This window comes from Mastacembelus armatus, chromosome 19 (assembly GCF_900324485.2).
Source record: "Mastacembelus armatus chromosome 19, fMasArm1.2, whole genome shotgun sequence".
NCBI classification, from domain to species: domain Eukaryota; kingdom Metazoa; phylum Chordata; class Actinopteri; order Synbranchiformes; family Mastacembelidae; genus Mastacembelus; species Mastacembelus armatus.
The window spans coordinates 9,122,024-9,142,386 of record NC_046651.1 but is presented as its reverse complement, the minus strand read 5'-3'; the positions used below and the strand labels follow the sequence as shown (position 1 = coordinate 9,142,386).

Sequence of the window (20,363 nt, the reverse complement as noted above, 5' to 3'; positions counted from 1 at the left end):
ACTAGGTTTTTAGCAAAGAGAGAGACATGGTGTCCATTGTTGTCTCCTTGCTGGAATCATCGTGCACCTGGATGTTGCTGATGGTGGAATTTACTGTGCATTTATGTGTCCAGTGTTGGATTAGAACAAGGTCACTTATGTATTATGTGTTCATTGCATCCCTGAACACACTAAAGACATTTTTTTAAAAGAAATCACATCTATTACCATGATCAGAAACAAAAATAACCATATGTTTTAACTGTGACTCATTGCTCAGCAAATTCAACTACACGTGTAGGGATTATTTTTTAAAAAGTAATGTCAAATATTCTATTATGTGGTGCCTTTGCTTTTACTAAAAAATGATTTTTCTTGATATAAGTGTGGCGCTCTGCGTTTGATGGCTCAGAACAGGCTTCTTCTAATTCAGGTCATTGAATGTTTGCACACATCTATTGACCCGACCTGTTTAATTAGTTGTGTCTATTTAGACACATGAACTGACTGTAAGTCCGTTTGCAAAATCTGTGTGTGCGCTCCTGTCTTAGTGGGAGACACTGTTCACTGTTATTAGGCAGCACCTGCAGGGTCTAAAACTGAGGGTGTGACACATGCACATGGACGTCATTGTTGTCATTGTATTAATGGTCATTGCTTTTCAGCAGAAGCGTCTCTGACATAAATTATTATTATCCCTCCAGGTTCAGCCCAGAGCTCTCTGGCTAACTGCCTGGGTTTGACCATTGAACCCTGAGGTGTAGTCTAGCAACTCCTTCAGCACCAGCCCTGCAGGGCACTGTGTGTCAGTGTGTGTGTGTGTGTGTGTGTGTGTGTGTGTGTGTGTGTATGAGGGGGGAGAAGGAAAGGCAGTGTTTTGCACACACGTTGACTGGTCGACCTTCTTTATGGCTAAAAAGCATTCACACCTCCCCAAATTCTAATGAATGTGAATCCACTGTTTGCACATTTGTGTGTCTTTATGTACACGTGTCCATTCTTAGAAACTGGGACGGATGGACGGACATCAGTGTCCTAAGACAGAGAACCGTCAGATGTCACTTTCTGTCTGTCATCAATTATTCACACAGTTTCTTTACTTAAGTCATAGTTACTGTCTCTGACTTTCACAAACCTCTTCTGACCTTTACAGATTCAGCTCAATGCCATAATAACTTCTGCAACTGAAGACCTATTGTTGACTATACTGGATACTTAGTGTTGAATTTCAATTAAGCTGACTTTAATCACCTCCATGTTATTATTTTTATTCATGCAGTATGTGTGGTTTATTAAGTATACTGTCTTGTAGCATGTTGCCCATTGCATTATTGCCTGTATCATAATGTTGTTGTTAAAGTCAACTCCTCATGATACAGTACAGCAGAATTTACCATTTTTCATTTACGTATAGCAATGGTACAGTATAAAATACTGCATTAGAAGCATTTTCCCCACAGTACTTGTATATCTCAGCTATGTTTACTGTGTTTTGTGTGTTTTTCTGTGAGTGTGAGGCTTTGGGGCTCTTTAATGAGCCAAGCCCAATCATATTGACAGAGCAGTGGATAGACTTTAGGTGGAAAGTCAAGAGACAGTGACTCACTGGTACAGGCTAGTTGGGAACTCTTAGCACACAAACACACACGCACGCATGATTCATGTAAAAATATGACATATGAATGCTAGTCATTTAGCAACATAGAGAAGTTAGAGTGAAATGAGGGAAGTATAGAAACAGTTAGTCATGACTGTTAATGCTTGTGTGTTTTTATCATCGCTTACTGTATATTATGTCTGGATTGTCACCACAGTTGTTGCAAAATCTATTTGTAAGTTCTTCTACCAACCTAGATTTCTGATAAGTCAGACAATAACACAAGAATCTAGTTCAGTTGTCAAAGGAAGAGCAGAGGAGTGATGTTTTTTTTATGGGAGGGGGGGGGCAACATCTCTCATCACAGATGTTTGGTTGAATTAGACCCACACATACATCCAGCACACAGACCAACGAACACCCTCTAAAGTACATTTAATGGCAGTAACCTCCTGTATCACTGTATCAGATCGGCTCTTCTGATAACCAGATGCCTCCTGCATTAGTAGTTGATTTTAGATCCATTACATTTAGACGTCATCTCCACCTGCATCTTATTGCGCTTTATTTTCCATTTAGTGATTTTCTTGTTCTCTAAAGTAAGAAAAGTATTCAATCATTATTTTGCCTCTTATCTGTAATAACAGCTGTATTTGTGGGACTGATGCTGTGAACCGGGATGCTGTGTGGAGGGACAGAGGGAGGGAGCGAGTGATGAATGATCCATCCAGGGTAGGGGTGTGCAGGGGGGTTGGGGTGTGATAGAAAAGAGATGGGCTGCTGGCCAACTAGATTTTACTGTTGATGTCTGCTTTGTTGCATAGAGACTACCTCAGATTAACACACAGACGCAAGGACATGAACACCTCTGGTCAGACAGAGTCTAGACAGCCTGACGCTTGGCTGTGCACTAAATGAAATATGCATCATCCCTTGGTTCTTTACTGCAAACACAACAGTCTCTGAAGACACGTTTGCAAAACATTGGAAAGTGACTCTTTATATTATTTTTGAGGCATGTGGACAGCTGAGAGAAGAAAGTGGCAGGAGAATGTGGATAGAGAGGCAGATAACCTGTGGTAAATGATTGCAAATGCAAACTGAATATTGACGGGTTCTGGAGAATGATTTTGTTGAGAACTCTGATGAACTCTGACACAAGAGGCTTCCCAGCAGGCCCTGGCACTCCTGTTCTCACCTCCACACATGAGCAAGCTCATCTGTGAACTCTCCCTGCACCTTTTTGCACATTTTACTGTGACACCTTTTCCTCCGATTAAACATGCAAACGCTGATACGCAGGGATCCACGGCAAAACACCCCGACACACAGGCAGACACTGACCCAGAGCTACACTTTCTTACACAGTGAGTGAAAATTAGCCTTCGCTTTTCTGTCAGGACTGTTGGCATCAAGGATGGAAAAACAGGAGAAGCTCCAGAGACAGTAGAGAGAGAGACAGAGAGAATAAGAAACAGAGAAGAAAGGGTGGCAGAATGGGGCTCTCCATCATGCTGTCAGTGAGGTGCAGCTTTAGCGTTAGCAAGGAATAAAGAGTGTTTTTAAAAGGTGCTGCGAGGTGCAGCGAAGATGAGTCGGATAAATGACTTCTCTTTTTCATTCAAACAGCCCAGCAAAGCCCACGGGGTCACAGTGTGTGTGTGTGTGTGTGTGTGTGTGTGTGTGTGTTTGAGGAGTGAGTTTGTGCTTGAGAATGCATGCAAAACCCACACTCTTGCCATGGCTGGCTGACGTTTTTGTTACTCCTGACACTATAACATATTATGTTTTTTCTGGCTGTTGCCCGTCTCCTTTTCACCACTGAGTGGGAAAAGTAATGTAGTTCAGAGGGGGCATGTAAGGTGGAACAATGGCTCAAAAATATTGAATAAGGAGTGAAAGGGAGTGAGGGTCTGTCTGAATGACAATAGGACAGAGCTGGGGGTGAGGACTGATGATGCTTTGGGGGGTAGGGGGTTTGGGGGCTGGGGGTTCAGATTGATGATAGATCTGTACTGGTTAAATATTATCAGGCTTCTTTTTTCATGTATCTGCCCCCCCTCCTGTCCTGGTATCACACAGAGAATGGTTAAATGTTGCCTGCTAATGATCTGCCCTTCTGAGCCATTCACTTTTTGTATTAGCCTATTTACTTACTATTGAGACACTCCCCTCTCTACGGGTTCACAACACAGATGGTTTGGGTAGCCATAGTGACTGGCAAGCTTTATTTATATCAGTTCAAAGCCCTTCTGTGCTTTTCTTGGCAGTTTTGTCACAGATGGAGTGAGTCTTCCAGTGATAGGTCCAACTGCAAAGCTGGATAATTTAAAGTTGTTGTTTTTAGTGTTGGGGGGTGAGTTTTCTGACATAAAGCTGAGTCAGCAGGTGGGGAAAGTCCTTTCTTTAACTTCTCTAAAATACTGAAAGGGTTGAAAGAAATTAAAGATACCTCTGTGCCTTTTCCACAGCCGTGTTCGCCAGTACAGAGCTGTTATGAAATATTTTAGCCAGGGTCAGCTATGCCATTGAGATCGCAAGGATATGTGTTGAATGTTGAAGCAAAATGATCCTATTGACAGACGCAGGTGCATATTCTGGCATATGATAATGTGATGTTGGTCATGTTTTCCCATTTTTTCCACTGTGTTTTGTTTTTGTCTATGCACAACATATCCAGGGTGGGAGACATCAGAGCCTGAGGGCAAAAAGTTTGACATTGATATCAGTTTTTAACAGTGGTTCTCTGTGTCTGTTGTTTGAACCTGACAAAGGATGAGTCTCTTTCCTGCTGCCTGTGGATACACTGAGCGAACCTTTCGACTGCAGAAATAACCACAGTGCAATGAAAATCCGTGCTCTGATAGGGCACTTTTCAATGTCAGGGTTGTCCTCGGCTTTCAGATGAAGCTGACCTATACGCACCTCTGGGATTTGTAGACTCGCATCCAATTAACTCCTCTCTTTCATAGACAGAAATATGTACATGCACACACACTGGCTAGGGAGGGGTGTGTAGTGGCCAGTAACAGAGAGGGGAAGAGACAGGGGAGAAAGGGGAGTAGCGGCTCCATCTACATTCCCTGCGCCCCCTTCTTTTGAAATGCTGATGACTCCTCTTCCGTCACCCTCATCGCTCCGCTCCCTTCTCTTTTAATGTTTCAGAGTCATCCATTCTATTAACCCTGCCTCCTGCTCCCCGCTCGCCCCCCAGGTTTAAGTGAGGCAGATTCCCCACCACTGGCCGCCCCCCACCTCCCCTAAATGGCAGTGAAACGGGGGCCACAGCGGTGACTATGGCAGGGGCATTTGTCACGCTCTGAGCCATGGCAGTCTGTTGCTCTCCCGAGGGCCTTTGTTGTCCCTAGCTCCCAACTTGCTGGCTAAGCAGGGGATTTCACATGTTTCATTACCATCTCAAACCAGCTCGGCACTTTTGAACATTTCAGATCGCGTGGCGGGACCATGCTTGAACACAGACATACGCTTTACTCACTTTAAACATAAAAAGCAGGATGTGGCCAGGAGGGAGCAGTCAGTTTTATGAAACAGAAAGGGCAGGATTAGAGCTGTATCACACACGCGGGCACACGCGACTGTTTGGGTGAGCGCTGACGGTTCAGCCTGCAGTTATCCAACCTCTGTTCGGTTGGTTTGTGACACACATTCAGTCTTTGTACTAAGCACAACAATCGGCCTGGCACTGGTGCTAGGGGCACTACTCAAGCGCAGGTCACTTGCACAGGCGTTATAATGCTTTGGGCCGGGCACAACAACGCTGAGGGCAATCCACTTAAAGTGAACCACTTACCCCCCTCCTCACCTCCTCCAATATCAACTCCAGGCCACCCTAGCATCACCCTTGTGAATGGGAGAAGGAAAATGGGCCCTCCACAGTACTTTCAAAACTGGAACAAGAGAAAGCAGCGAGTTGGGGTGGGTGGAGAACATACTGCGGAGGGTGGGTTTTCTGCAAATGAAACACACTGCTGTTCCAGACAGACCCCAGACAGTTATAAGGAGATGAAACAGCCTGTGTCTGGTCAAAATCAAAACTGCTCTGATGACAAGACATCTTTTTTTTTTTTTTTTTTCAAATTTTAGTTAAGGCTACAAACACCAAACGTGGCAGCAACTGCAGGTCAGATATCAAACATTAAATCATTTCCATAACATTCAGTATACACAGTGTGTTATGGAAACGTATTGATTTCATTGTATACTGTAGTATATAGCTACATCATTTCAGTGAATGTGACCGTCTTTCATTTTTTAGCTCACCAAACCATTCCCTATAAAAGTAATATTATAAAACAAAACAGAAGTCATTATCACATATGCCATACACACATAAACACTTCCTCTTCAGCACTGACATACTGCTCAGTTTCAGTGTGAAGTGTTGAAATACCAGAATGCAACTGGGAAGATGTAATCTGAATGAAATGAAAACCTAGTTCTCCATTTTATTTCCTACATGTACGCAGTTTCTTCTTCATTTGTTTCAGTCCCTTCTCTTCCCTGCCTGCCGTTGTCTTTCTTAATAGAATTAGCAACATGTCCATCTGTACGTACTAAACATCTCCCTGTTCCTGACAGCTAATGGGGACCATTCCAGTCCAGGATGACTGATACTGAGATATCCTTCCTCCAGGGTAACATCCATAGCAATTTTCTCTTGATTTGCTGAGTGATGTACTCGGTGCAAAGGAAAATAGACCTTAATGATCATTGCGGAGATGGGCTTTTTAACTTAAGGCCGTAGAGTGTGGACGATTACAAGCTATACAATAAGCTACCACCCCCCACACCACCACCACCACTCACTTTCCCTCCTTCTGCTAAGGTATTTCCAGAATGCCTCTGGCCATCATGGATTTATGAGCAGGCCATAGTTTGGTAAACACTGATGGTGGGCAGCTTTGTCCTCCCCCCTGTGATATAGTGAAGGTCCCCATAAAAAATGGGAAAACCAGGTTACGGCCACCATAGAGCTCGGCTAAACAATAAAAGGCTTTACGGGCAGATATAGGCCTGTACCATAAATGCTGGAATCTGCTGTTTGAGGGACATTAAAGGGATAATGACAGGGAGGCTAGCTTTCACAAAGATCCCTGCAGCCACTATGAGGGTCTTTTTAGAAAAGACACACAAACACACACATAGACACACTGGGGATAGCACTACACAGATGCAGGAATCTATAGAGCAGTTTAACTTTGGGCCAGGCTGTGTGTATGTGCAGGTCTGACCTGTAGATTGACAGAAAGGAGGTGAAAGCGGTACAGTGTTCATCGATAACTGAAGCTTGTTCTCACATCGAAGGGTCGGGCCCTCATTACACATTGGCTCGCTGTCGGGGAGCACAGCTGTTGGGTTTGGCTGGTGTTGCCTGTACAGGCTGCACAAAACCAGCTGTGCAAACAAACACACACATATACACACTAGCTGTATATATTGCTAGTGAGGGGACGGCCCTGTAACAGACGGGTCTGTGGAGCTTCAGGTAGAAAGTCACTCAGGGGAGATGTGCTCCTGGTTAAAGAGTGGCATGAGGGTGAGCTCAGCAGTGGGAGGAATGAGGGTGTGGGGGATTTCGGTGACACACACAGCTTGTTTGGCCCTAGAGTGGGATCAGGACAGACATAATCACTATCTGTTTTTCTCCTGCTGTCTCTCACATTACGAAACATTTCAAATCTTTCAAGTGGTTCCATCCTGAATTTCCCTTCATCTTTTCCTGAGGTGCCTTTATTAGGTCGCTCTGAAGCTTGAAGAACGATAGAAAGATTTGCTGAGGCTTGTCCCAACTTCTTTATCATCTGGGCACTAGCCATCTGCTGGCACATGTGCAGGAGAGCTTGGGGGAGGTGTAGAGTGAGCGCCTGCCTTTGTGTAGTAGCCGCCGAAGCAGACAGGAACTCCAAAATTAGGCCCGGGCCATTCTAACACCAACATGTCTGGCCTTATCTTAGGAGATTGCTGTTATCCGAGCCAATTGTTGCCCAAGCGATATAGCAGGTCACTTTTTTTCCAACCTCAGCTCAATCAACTTTTCCATGAAATTTTATTTTGTTCTGTTATGATTTTTACTGTCTGTTCCAATAAGAAAAACACACTGTGCAGGAAGTGTTTGTAGTCATGGAGGGGAAAAAAAACTATCTCCGGAGTGCAGAAACACAAGAGTCAGGGGACGACTGATTGCAGATGTTGGTGGATCATCTCCAGAATCTCACTCATTAAGTTAAACTCAAATCTGCTCTGACACTTCTGACTCCACTTTGTCCGTTTACAGAGCAGTCGCTCGTCCTCTTTTTTATCACACACTATAATCCAAATGACATAACGACCTATTGTTTGTTCTAACATGTCAGCTCATCTCGTTGGGGGAGGAATGGCAAGGAGTGCACTTTTTACTGCTTCCTAACACCCCTGATTGGGTTAAGAAAGGAGAGTTGGGGCAGTAAAAATAGTTTGGCACCCTTAAAGTCCGGCCAGCAATCTCCTCTCCGCCCTTGCCCATAAAACTCTTTGACTTCCCTCCTAAAATCGCTTCCCCTTTCCCACCCCCAGCTCTCTACTGGACTCTTAAGGTCCAACTTTGTTCCAAGTCAAGGGCGCTATACTTCTCATGGTATCACTCTGTTATTATCCATGCAACTCTGCAAGGCCTCCACGTCTGAATGGGGCTTTACTCCAGCACCTCTGACAGTTTGCCTGGGCTTTAGGCAGCAACATTGTGCAGCTAAAGCCACAAAACAAGAGACACTTCTTGAGGATGAGTCAGGGAATCAAGACACAGCCTTGTTCTTTCTGGCTTTGCTTTGATCCAGAGTATGTTTCCATGTTCTCAGGACTGTGGCAGTAATAGGTGCTGGAACCAAAACAGCCACCTGGACTGGTGTGTTAACTTGGACTGAACCTTCTGTGACTTTTTTTTTTTCTTAATTCACACAGTCATTAAAATCCAATAGTCTGCTGACCACTCTCACTTCTCCTACATTCATGGCACCGATTGTCGTGTGTGTCTTAGCACTTGTATGAAGTGTACGCATGTTTGTGTCTGTTTTGAGACAAGTCGCTCTCATGTGCAGACACCACCTGGCACTAACCCAGTGCTCATTTTTCTAATTGATGTAATGTAATACACCCAATCCCTGAGCTGTCGACCATGAAGAGACTTCTTTTCTCCTTCCTCTCTCTTCCTGTGAAAATAAAAAGAACACATTTATTTAATCTTAGGCTCCTGGGTATATTGTGATATATATTATTTTAAAATAAATGTGAGAAGCTGTGGGAAAAGGGCATTCTTTACGTCTAGTCTTGCATTCACCCCTCCCCCTCTATAATAAGCAACGATCAGCAATCTGTTATCTCCTGGCTTGTTCTGAGCAATCACAGTGTATTACCCGAGGATGAATTCTCTCCCCTTGGAGAAACAAACACAGCCTGGAAAATTAGCATTTTCTGACAGCCATTACTCATTGGGCTAATCCTGTCAAGGAATGTGTGGCTGTGCTATCAGTGCAGGCGAGGGGTCGCTGCGGCCCAGGCCGACACACTGGGCCCTTATCAGGCCGGGTAAACACACTGGGGCCTGCATTAAATAAGTGTCACAGTCAGTGGGGGCGGAGCAGGCCGAGCCCCCTCCTCTCTCCATGCAGATAATCCCTCTCAAAAAAAAAAAAAAGGTGTTGGTCAGACCCAGCTGGGGCCTGTGGCTCAGGTGTGGGGAAAGTGAGGGGAGGACAGGTATTGTTCAGGCGGGAGTGTAGATTACAGGTGATGCAGGGTTCTGTCCCGCTCCACATTAATGCAGATATATTTGCATAGGTTGTTTATGTGACAAAACTTTTCTGCCCACAGCATTTTGAGATTGATTTTACTATGTTTCACATCCGCACTGAGATACCAAAACAGCATAAAAAGACTCTGGAATGATGTTGGGACAGGCGATATCACTGTCACGATCTGCAGCTCGGAAACTGCTTTCTCCTGCACTTGACCTTGTCCTGGACGTCCCGATCATGATCAAGCAGGTTTTATCTTTTCATATACGGTCTTTTATTATTAGCTCAAATGAGCCAGATGTTTGCTGTCCCCATTGCTGAAGGTAAAGATTTGTCACCACATGGGATTGGTGACGTGTTTGTTGTGTCTTTGGGACTGATCTTAATCACCTCTGTATTCCCTCAGTATGGATATTTGTGTTACCTAGGGTTGAAAAGGTAACACTCATACCTTTGTGGCACAGCTTTGGCATGGATGAAAATAATGTTGTATGGAATGCTGCAGAGTAAAGGTGGAGTAACATTTTATTAAAGAGGTGATGCAACTCTGAAGCACAACAACTTCCTGGACCTTATTCCAGCTGTAACTACACTGTGAGAAAAGTTGAGAGTCAGTTACCATGACTGGGTGACTTCTCTGCTACTTATGTTACTTTATGTGTGCTGGCTGAACCGAGGGGCCTCTCTGGCCGCCACTCCTGGATAAGTGTAATGGTGTTACACGGAGTGTACAAGGTGGGAAACCTTGAATAATGTGGGATGAGAGCGAGCCAGAGAGGCGAATCCGAGTCAGCCATTGGGTCACCAGGAGGTGAGGCTGCCTACTTCCCTGGGTTCAGGAAAAGTTCATCCGCATAGCATTAGGCAAATTAGGGAGACAGTGTCAGGGGGAGAAGAATCAGAGGGTAGGAACTGATGAGAGTATGGGGGAAAGGGTCGAATTAGTTTGGAAGGAGGAGTCCAAATTAAGAGTGAGAACTCCCTGTGAAAAGAGCCAGGGCATTGGCCTACAGTCTGATGCAGAACTCATTATGTCATATGAACAGAGTGTAAAGATATGAAAGGCTTATATAACTTAATAATGTCCTCAAATTCATCCCTATTTAAAGACCCCGCACCTAAATGTGAGTGAGGGCGGCGGGCTCTCCCTCTCACAGCCCCATGCGGGGCCCCTGTTTGGAGAGAGGGAGATCCACGGTGACGTCCCTGAAGGGGTTAAACGTAGGAGGAGCGACGCCTGAGAAGAGACCGAGGGGGAGGCAGGGAAAAAAAAGAGAAAGAGCCGAGTGGAGGTGGAGCCACAGCTCTCAGCTGCTGCGCCTTGTCACATTTCTGCAGAACATGTTAGCCGCACGGTTTGGTGTGGGGAGGATTTAGGCTTCTCTGGCCAAATACAAACAAACTGCTGCTGCTGCGCGTTTCGTGTGAGCCTGGATGTGTAGAGAGCAGCCTCTGATCGAGGGAGGCCGCCGGTCGTAGCGCACGGAGGGAGACCGGTTCATTCACCGGGCTGACAGGAGTCCACCCACGGCGGGCGCACACGGGACAACGGACCATAACCCGAAGGACAAACTGCAACTAAACGGGATTCCCTCTCAGATATCTGCGCCTTATCCCTTCGATATTTGTGTTTTCGACACGGACTTGAGAGATTTGTCTTCTCTTTTTTTGGAGGGGGGTTGTATTGGGGTTATTTTGTCTCCGCGGTGTGGACGCAGCCTCCAATAGTCAGTCTGTGTGAGAAAGGCCGACAGGACCCATATATTCTGCTGAAGTTACCCGGGTCGTGTTCGGGTTGTTTATTTATTTATTATTTTTGGGTGGGGGGGGGGTGTACCTCGGACACCATGCACGCTGTTGTTTTAAATGATGTTTCCAAATTGAGCGCAGCGGATTAGGTTATTTCAGACCCGGACTTAACGCGGCGCAATAAGAAGATGCCAAATGTTCAGATATCCCCGCTGTGTTGGGATCTTGCACTTTTCCTTCGATTTTAATGCGGTCTCCCTCCCGTTCACCCCCCTCGGTGTCGGCGAGCTGAAATCCACAAGGCTGGTGTGTCCCTGCGCGCGCGACAATAGTTGGTTTTTTGACAATACTCCCTCGCTGTCGTCCTGCTTCGTATGATGTATGAGAGTGTGGATGTTGTGGGACTGAATCCCAGCCCGAACCCGTTTTTAATGATGGATTACTACAACCAGAACCGAGGATGCTTGATCCCAGAGAAAGGACTGGTGCCCGGAGCGCCCCATCCCTACAGCACGTCCATCAGAAACCAGCACTGGACCGGATCCAATCACTGTAGGTGCCTTCCCTTGCCTCCTCAACTTCAATCCACTAATTAGAGAAGTTAAATCTTCTATGTTGGTATATGTGTGTGCGTGTGTATAGGGTGTTTCCCATTTAGTCATTATTTTACCACACAGCAGTTATGATTAAAATCACTAAGCCCTTATAGTCCCTCTAATATGTGCCAAACGGTGCTGCATGTTCTCACCGACACCGAGTTTCATGACTGCATTATATATACTTGACCCACTTTTGGCTCACTCTTTCCTGCTTCAGTGTGCGCCCAGGTTTGGGTGTGGGTGTGTGTGTGTGTGTGTGTGTGTGTGTGTGTGTGTGTGTGTGTGTGTGTGTGTGTGTGTGTTATGTTTTTTTTTTTATTTATTATTTCTGTGAAACCTCTGTGAGACTGCAGCGCTCTGATCAGGGCCAAAGCTGCTGCCTTCCTCAAATATTCACTAAATACAAAACAGGGTTTTGCAATTCGTGCCAACGTTAATCAGAAAAAACTTTCCTGCCAATGTTGTCCCCCTCGGCTCCTCTGGTGATCTGGATAGCTGCACCCACAGGCCACAGCATGGCCTTAAGTTAGACAGCTCAGTCTATTTAATGCTCCAAACAGGCCTCCTACAAATTAATTGTAAAATTAACACCTGATTCATATTCAGTTAAGCTTTGGAAACAGTTAGAATGGACTACTGTCTGTGAGATAAGTGAAAAATTTGATGTTAAAATAATATATTCATCTTTATATTTTTCTGTTTAAATATACACATTAGAATAACAGAAAATATATTATCTATCTATATATATATATATATATATATATATACACACTCACACACACATGAATGAGTATCTGTAGGTGCATGAGCCAAAGGGTGAGGATGACAGACTCCCTGTGATGTCTAAAAATATCACATCAGTGTGTGACTGCTTTTTTTTTTTTTTTTTTTTACTTGTCATTTTTGTTTGTGCATGCCCGGTGTAGTTTTCCTGGTTTGACCAACCATCCGCAGCCATTGGAGATTTTGGTTTCCTGGTACTGTATGTGCTTCGCTAGGAGAGTTTTATTGCCACAACAAAGTGTCCCTCCCCGTTGTTTACCTCAAAGGAGGCACACTAGACAACGCTCAGGCTGGCCTTTATAGAAGAGATAGCTCTGTTGTCTTTCACAGCTGAAGGAGCGTAAAACTCAGGAATCTCCGCAGGCTCTTAAGGGTCAATTTCCTCCTTCTCTCAAGACTATAGAAACACGCGACAAAGGGAAATTTAAAGAGGGATTTCGGATGTTTGGCTGCAATAATAAAAGCACTCAGTCAGTTTGGTACATGCTGCAGCCTCTGTGCTTTGCACTGCGTGTTATTCCGAGGCAGATAAGATTAGGAATTCCTGAAACTGAAAAGAAGTCACATGTGTTTTTCAAAGCAGATGTCCAGGGAGCTTGATAGTATTTATCGAACTGGCCCACTGAACAGCTCTAGTGGCAGCATTGATTCAAACCATGTGAGCTCGTCTCATGGAGACTGTGGGGGTTTGGCCCAGGAAAAGACCTCTGATCCCTTACTCAACTCCACATTGTTTTGCTCAGTGGAGAAGTTGCTGGGGGTGTGTGTGTGTGTGTGTGTGTGTGTGTGTGTGGGTGGGTGGGGGTAGCATATCTGCTCTTTGCCTTACTGCTTGAATGTAATAAAAAATTTAGTGCAAAGCCAGGGAGCGGTGGTGGCTGGTGTAGAGAGGCACAACATCCGTTACTGTCATCACGTGGCTTGGAGGCTTATTGGATCACAGGGGTAGAAAACACAGACAAAACAGAGCAAGATTTCTCTTTTCACCTCCTGTTCTTTAGTGAGGATCTGAACCAGCCAGGCTCAAAAGCACGAGACTCTCCTAAAAAAAAAAAAAAAAAAAACATCTGCTGCTTTTATCCATTTCTGGACTTTTTTTTATTTTTTTTTATTTTTGGGATACAAACTTCACAGACAGTAGTCTCATGGTATGTTATCCTCTGCACGTGGGCTTAGAAACAGATTGCTGGTGGAGTTAAACATTTTTTTACCTCCTCAGTGCTTTTCCTTTTTGGGCCTCTGTTTTTTCAACCTCTCCACATTGGATCTAACTATTCATTATACGCTTTACAGACAAGTTCTCTGGCTCTTAGAGTGTACTCGGTGACATCTTCTTAAAGTGAATAAGACCTAAAACGACCTTCTAGACTCATTAAATGGCTGGGCACAAATCCAGATCATATGGGCTCTGTGTCCCTGATGTTATTAGTTCCTTAAAGATGCTACCACTTTAGTTGTTTGACTGTTTCCATCCTGCTATTGTCAGCGCTGGTTTTCCCCAATCACAGGCTGTGCAGAATCTTTAAGGTGGAGAGACCCTGGCCTTGTGGATCAAATGCACTCGATTTCTCACCGAGTGGGCGTCAGAATCCTCACAGCAATTATGGACTCATGCATGAAAGAATGTGCACGGCTTTGTTCACATGACTGTCACACACTAAAAAAAAAAAAAAAATCGAGGGTATGAGGGAATTGGGGTTTGCATGATGGGCTCAAATACTTACCAGTCCATAGGCTTGTTGCTGTTTGTTTTTTTTCCCAGGCTGTCCGCTGTATGAAAGAAAATGGTCATCAGGGATTTCCATAGAAGCAGACAGAAAAGGGGGAGCTTTACTAGTTTGTCTTCTGAAGGCAGCGTTGGCCAAGTGGGCAATTGGACGTATAATGTACGTGTCTGAGGAGCAAGTGACTGGCAGCTTAATCTGACTCATGTGGTGTTTAAGTGCGGAAGTCCTTTTGCCTAGCAGGAGATGAGGCTCAAGAAAAAACAGATGGTATTTTATTGTTTTTCAGTGCAATGGACTGTATGAGCAGGGCCAATTTTGGGCAGTGATGATGGGGGAGGCTGGTTGGAGTGGATGTTTTTGGGAAAAAAAAAAAAAAAAAAAAGCAAGAAAGTTTGAGTTTTGTTAGGAAAGTGCGGACCCATGTGGTTTCTCATTTGGCTTTCCTAGAGGCTGCAGCATCACACGGCACAGCAAGAGTGTCCCTAATTGTCTATGCAGCACCATGGAAAACTGTGGGTGATGTGTTTGGACTTCATGCAGGCCAGCAGATTGGTGTTGCTCTTGCGAAAGAACTGAGAATTTCACTCCCCCCCCCCCACCCCTTTATTTATATATGCAGATTTTTATTTGGCAAGTGTGCGCTGAGAATTGGAGGGAATCATGAACAACAGAGCATAAACAGAAAGAGGTCTGTCAGTACACTGTGGTCCTGACGTCGGGGGCTGTTGTAAACATCTGGAGAAAAGTGTCATTTAGTAATGCTGAACATAAAGTGCCATTTATTTTCTTGATCAATCCACTCAGGATTTCTTGGCAAAGCTGCTTACAACTTTAGTCAAATGACAGCTTGTGACTTTATTGATACAAAGCGGTAATGCAAATCCCAAAACTTAATATTCCTGAACTGCAGGATTTTCCCTCTCATGTCAATGCCAAGTCTCTGAGCTTTAGAATATTTTCTACGTGCTGTTTGACATCCATGCACCTCTGTGCTTTCATGGGCAGACTAATGAGAGAATGGGCCTTTCCCCTGGGGGCTATGTTGATCCCAGCCTGATTGAACTGGCAGGATGGGTGGACAACACTGAGGCAAGGTCCCCTGTTCTTTCGGGGGAAGGGAAGCATCAGGCAGGCACCGTATTGCGTCACGTTTGCCTCGCCCCTTTCAGCCAACGGTGACAGTGATTTAGTAGTCTGAACGCCGCAGCAAGCGAGTGTGCGCATGCGTGCGACCGAGAACACTATGTCCACAGAAACACGCCTGCTTTCACCTTCAGGTGAACATCAATAACACATTTTGTCATCAAGATATGTTTGTAATGGCAAAAGGGTGAAGGGAGTTCAACACTGCTGCCGCTGCTCTCCTGGGAAAGGCCGCAGGGCAGCATTTCACAACCTGCCATCACTCGCTCCCAAAACGGCACCTTGCCACCAACCTTCAAAGCTGTTGCTGCCCTTTTTAATTCAATTCATCGAGTACTAAATTGTGATGCCCTTAGAATGGGATGTTCACCCTGCCACAAGGTTACCAGGAGCAACGGAGGCACATATTTCTCTGTGATATTGCCTGCTGTTGCAGTTTTTATTTTTATTTTTTTTTAAATGTAATGGGTAGGTATGGCTTGTCAGCTCTATCTCTGGCAGAGCAACTGGGCTTTGGACACACTTGCAATGCAATGACTGAATGGCAGGTTTTATTTTTTTTATCAAGGGCCGGGGTAATTATTAACTATATTAGAAATTAAGCATATTTCTGAACCGGACCACTTTCTTTTTGTCCACACATGAACACACGCTCAGATCCACTGATGGGGCCCAGTCTGTTTGTAGAGTGATTTAGCCCGAGGCATCAGTCTGAGAATACCGTGCACCAGTTTGGTTTGACGTTAAATCCCCCAAACAAGGGTTGGTGTACACTGCAAAGCCCACTTTGATGAACAAAGCAGGGCAGACAGAAAGGATCCAGGCAGTGTCATTGATTCATCAGGGTTTAAAGAAGGCGGCTGATTGCAGACATTGTGACAATAGGGCCATAATCTCACTATCAATAATTACATTCTCCCTCGTGTCAGTCCTGCTATATACACATAAACACATACAAGAGTGGGAGGGAGATTGAAATAGTTTAGGTTAAAGGGGAGGGGGGTTCTACCGTCTAAAATATTCATAGCTTCTTCATTTAAATCAATTCGGCTCTACAGGGGCAGTCAAGCATCAACTGTCAGAAATTGAGCTGGGCCTGTTGTAATCACTTCTTTACTTATCTCTACAGATGGCTTGTTTGCAATGGGCTCTGCATGGTTAGCTCACCAACACACTGAGAGCTCTTTCTCCCTGCTTTCTATCTCTCTGTCCTATCTCCATGTTTCATCCTCACCCTCTTATAATGGAACACACATAAATTCATCTGGGTATTGAACCAGGGACATTCATCACCCCAGAATTCATCTGCAAGGCATTTTCATTCCCAAAGTGTCTCCTTTCTCTTTCTCACTTTATCTCTCACTCCCTCTCTCTTTCCCATCTTCATGGTGGCATTCCCTGCGTGGTGAGCCTGAGCTGGGCAGTCAGTGCCACGATTAATCTTTAATGCTCGCCTGCCCTAATTTTGCCTCATATTTTACAAGATTTCCTGTCCACACACACACACACACACTTTTTTTTTTTTTGCTATATATAGAGTGATTACATGGAATATTGCCTTGTTTCATCAGTTCTGGAGGACTCCTGAACTGAACCTCTGCCTTTCCCGTGGAGTCAGATACACTTACTCTCAGGCCACGAGCTCTAGGCCAAAGCTCAGGGCTGCTGCTGCTGCTGCTACTGTCACACTCATCCTCAGGGCCCCTCTGGGGGATCTGTGCTAGCATCACATGGATGACAACTGGTTACACCTAAAGTAGTTCACACACATACTGTGCACACACCACAATGGAATGCCCTCCTGTTTGGAGAGTGGGACAGCCAAGAAAATAGGGTAGAGGTTAGTCTGCTAAAAATACAAGACTCTGGCAATTCTCCTGCTGTCTGGGCAAAAAATAACATAGCGGTTGCCATCTCGGTCGATGTTGTTAACTGAGGAGCAAGAAAGGACGCTCACTCCCAGCTGATGTTAGCATTTCATGCAGAAAAACAAGAGGGAGCTCTTTTTTTTGTATATACAGACAAAGACCCCCTCAGCTACAACAGTGTTTTTAACACGATAGCAGATAGATCTCCAAAGATAGAAGAGATGTCTCGGTGTTTCACATGATCTCATTGCGTTTTATAACTGGAGTCCTTATTTGCCTCGCTTTCATACTACCTGGTGTTTGCGTCTTTAACAGGCCTCCAGGGTGCAAACAGGGCAAGTTTGTGGGAGGACAAGCCCTTTCTGTGTGTCTTGATTTATGGAAGCTTTCAGAAGTTTTTCTAAAGTAACTTTAGATATCCATATCGTATATCCTCTGCTCTGTGGCTTTCTCTCATGTCATCCTGGCCCAGCCCCGCTCAGCTCAGCTCAGCTCAAGCTCAGCTCAGCTCAGCTCAGTCTGGTACCACTTAGTGACAGGAGAGCTTGGTTTGTCTGCACACCATCTTCTCTTTCCCACAGCCCCTCTGAATCATTTCATATTCATTACGTGTCTGGCTCTAGCCCAGTCTATGACATTTGACTCTTGAAGGCCCACCTGGGACCGGGATGAAACAGACTGCCAACAGTGCAGCGGAGGTGCTGGAGAGGAAAGGTTTAGCACTGGATAGTGATGCATAAGACAGCACATTGGACCGAAGGAGGAAGACTGGCTCGGGTTACAGGTCATTTGTTCCCTGTAACCCTGTTTGTGATATTAGCTTTGTGTGAACTGAGAGATGCCCTGTAGCTGAGCAGCTCTGAACATGTGGAGGTTAAGAGAGGTGAATGAAAAGAGAGAAAAAAACTGGATCCTGTTTGTTATGAATACACCCTCGGAAATTAAGCAGGCTCTTCGTGTCAGAGAGAAACATTGTCTGACCTTTGCCGTGACCTGTAATGTCTTATCTTGGCCATTGTTAATGAAGTACCTCGGCTGAGAGGGCGAGATAGCTGCACAAGTGGTCGTGTCAGATCCCGAGGACCACTCATTGTTCTCCGAAAACTAAATATGTGACAACCCTTCTTTACTGCTCGAAGCTGGTAGGGTGAAGTTGGTGTTTGTTTCAGAATAAGTTACACCCAGAGACAATGCACTGGGAGAGAAACTGAGATAAAGGAACGCAGGATGGATCCTCCCCTCTGGATCAGACTAGACGCATAAATGTCTCTTCCTTTTTTCTAAACGCCTGCCAGCCCGGATGTTCCTTCAGACTGTGGAAGGGGGTGGGCTGATGGGGAAATATGCAGCCATGCAGCAGTTAGAGCGGAGAGAGCACATTCTGTTATTCCATGGGATTTTTAACAGTAACCTGAGGAAAGCTTTTTATAGTCGGCTAAAAAGACGAAGGGTGGGTAGGAAAAAGAGGATGAAGAGACATTTGTTCTGCTGAAGGATATGATACAGCGGTCAAAATGATTTATATAGCCAGTATTTGGCAGTTTTACTGGGGATTTGCTGTGTTTTGACCAAAGTCTAACAGTCTTCAAATTATTGTCTAAATGTTTTACCATTTGCTGTTATGTGCTCCAACTGATAGCAGTGTGGTTAAAGCAGAAGCTTCCACTGTGCTTTGTAGGGAAAAAAAAAAAAAAAAATCTGAAATAGTGGAGCCCACTGACAGCAAAGCTTTCCCTTCCTCTTCGTTTGCGCTCCAGCCTGTGGAGCTGACTAATGGAAAAGGCGACAACAGTTTGAACCAGAGTTGTCAAGCGGCACAGCGTGGCGCCGCATAGAAACCAGTGATCAGCCCCTTTGCTTGTAACTGTTCTGTGCCACCGCCACGACGTGACACCCTGCTTTGCCCTTGCGCCATACGTGGGAAACCTTTGCACAGTGCTGCTGCCACTGTGGCAGTTCCACAAAGCAACTGGATTATTGTGTCTGGGCTGTCAGCACCTCTCAGCTGAAAGAAAACGAGAGGGAGGGAAGAGGAGAGAGCGATGTCGGGCAACGGGAGAGGAAGGGGGGGGTCGGGGGGGGCTCCAGGAGAGCTGGCATTTTGCAACAATAATCTCTGTGGAGCCTTTCAGGGGGTTTAATGTCATTTTTAGCCTTTGGATTTTTGCCCTTTTCTCCTTTTGAACAAAACAAAAACAGTGCGGAGTGAATGTGGATGAAAAGAACGAGGAAATAAGTGAAAGGAGACAACAGACACAGAGAAGGAGGGAGAGGCTTGGCTGGGTGACTGATATTATTAGTGTTCTAGTGCGACTGATGGAGGCTTGGCCTGCATCCAGTGGCTGCCAACAGGCCAGCGTTGGCAAATTGAGTCTGGTACAGAATGACCTATATCCCTGTCCTATTTAGCACGTTACAGCATTTGTCTTTATCTCTCCCATCTCTTTAGCCATTCCTCACTCTTTTTCTTTCTTTAAATTCCATCAAGTATCACAATGAAACAAAAAAAAAACTACTTGTGATCTCATGGTTTTCAGCAGTTTTTTGTTCAGATGGTCTTAACGTCACACTGGCATAACCCATTTCTCCTATCAGACTCATCAGTTTCTAGCTTGCTCCACACTGAAGTGTTTCAGTGATAGAGATGTTAAACAGTGCAGGGCAGATGGATGGCAGCTTACATGAGGCCAGCCAGTGCTTTTACCTAGCAGCTTGCGTGCTATCTGCATGGCTGCCCAATTTTGCTCCTTCTGGCTACAGGCAAGAGTGGCAACACTAATCTTCCTGCGACAGTATGAATTATGGATTGGATGTTATGCAGCGATTAGACACACGCACCTGCAGCAACGGTGACCAGTTAGGTTCCCTCCTGCACGGAGAGAAGGTTTCCCCAGCTGCACATGATAGTCTAGCCTTAAATACTGCTCCTAAACCTGGCCACCCAGCCTCATCTTCCACTCCACCCGCTTCTGATCAATCTCTGATGTTAGACAGATGCCGACGGTATCGGCAGAATAAATCTGCTCTCGTACATATGCTTGCTAATCCCGGAAAACCAGAAAGCGGTGCATGGGAATCTTGGTCAGCTGAGTTGGAGGAGGGAGGGCAAGCCTACTCCGTCCAAC

The 20,363-nt window shown here is 45.2% G+C and overlaps 1 protein-coding gene across 2 annotated transcripts in view; it reads left to right on the top strand.

Moving 5' to 3' along the window:
* raraa (retinoic acid receptor, alpha a) overlaps positions 1 to 20,363 on the top strand; it is a 122,872-nt gene that overhangs the window by 76,339 nt on the left and 26,170 nt on the right. The window contains exon 1 of one of the 2 annotated variants that reach the window (XM_033325761.1): positions 11,490 to 11,667. The exons of the other annotated variant lie outside the window; for it this stretch is intronic. Coding sequence (XP_033181652.1) covers positions 11,490 to 11,667 — 178 coding nt within the window. Of the gene's footprint in view, positions 1 to 11,489; positions 11,668 to 20,363 lie in introns of those variants that run through there. 2 annotated transcript variants of the gene reach the window in all.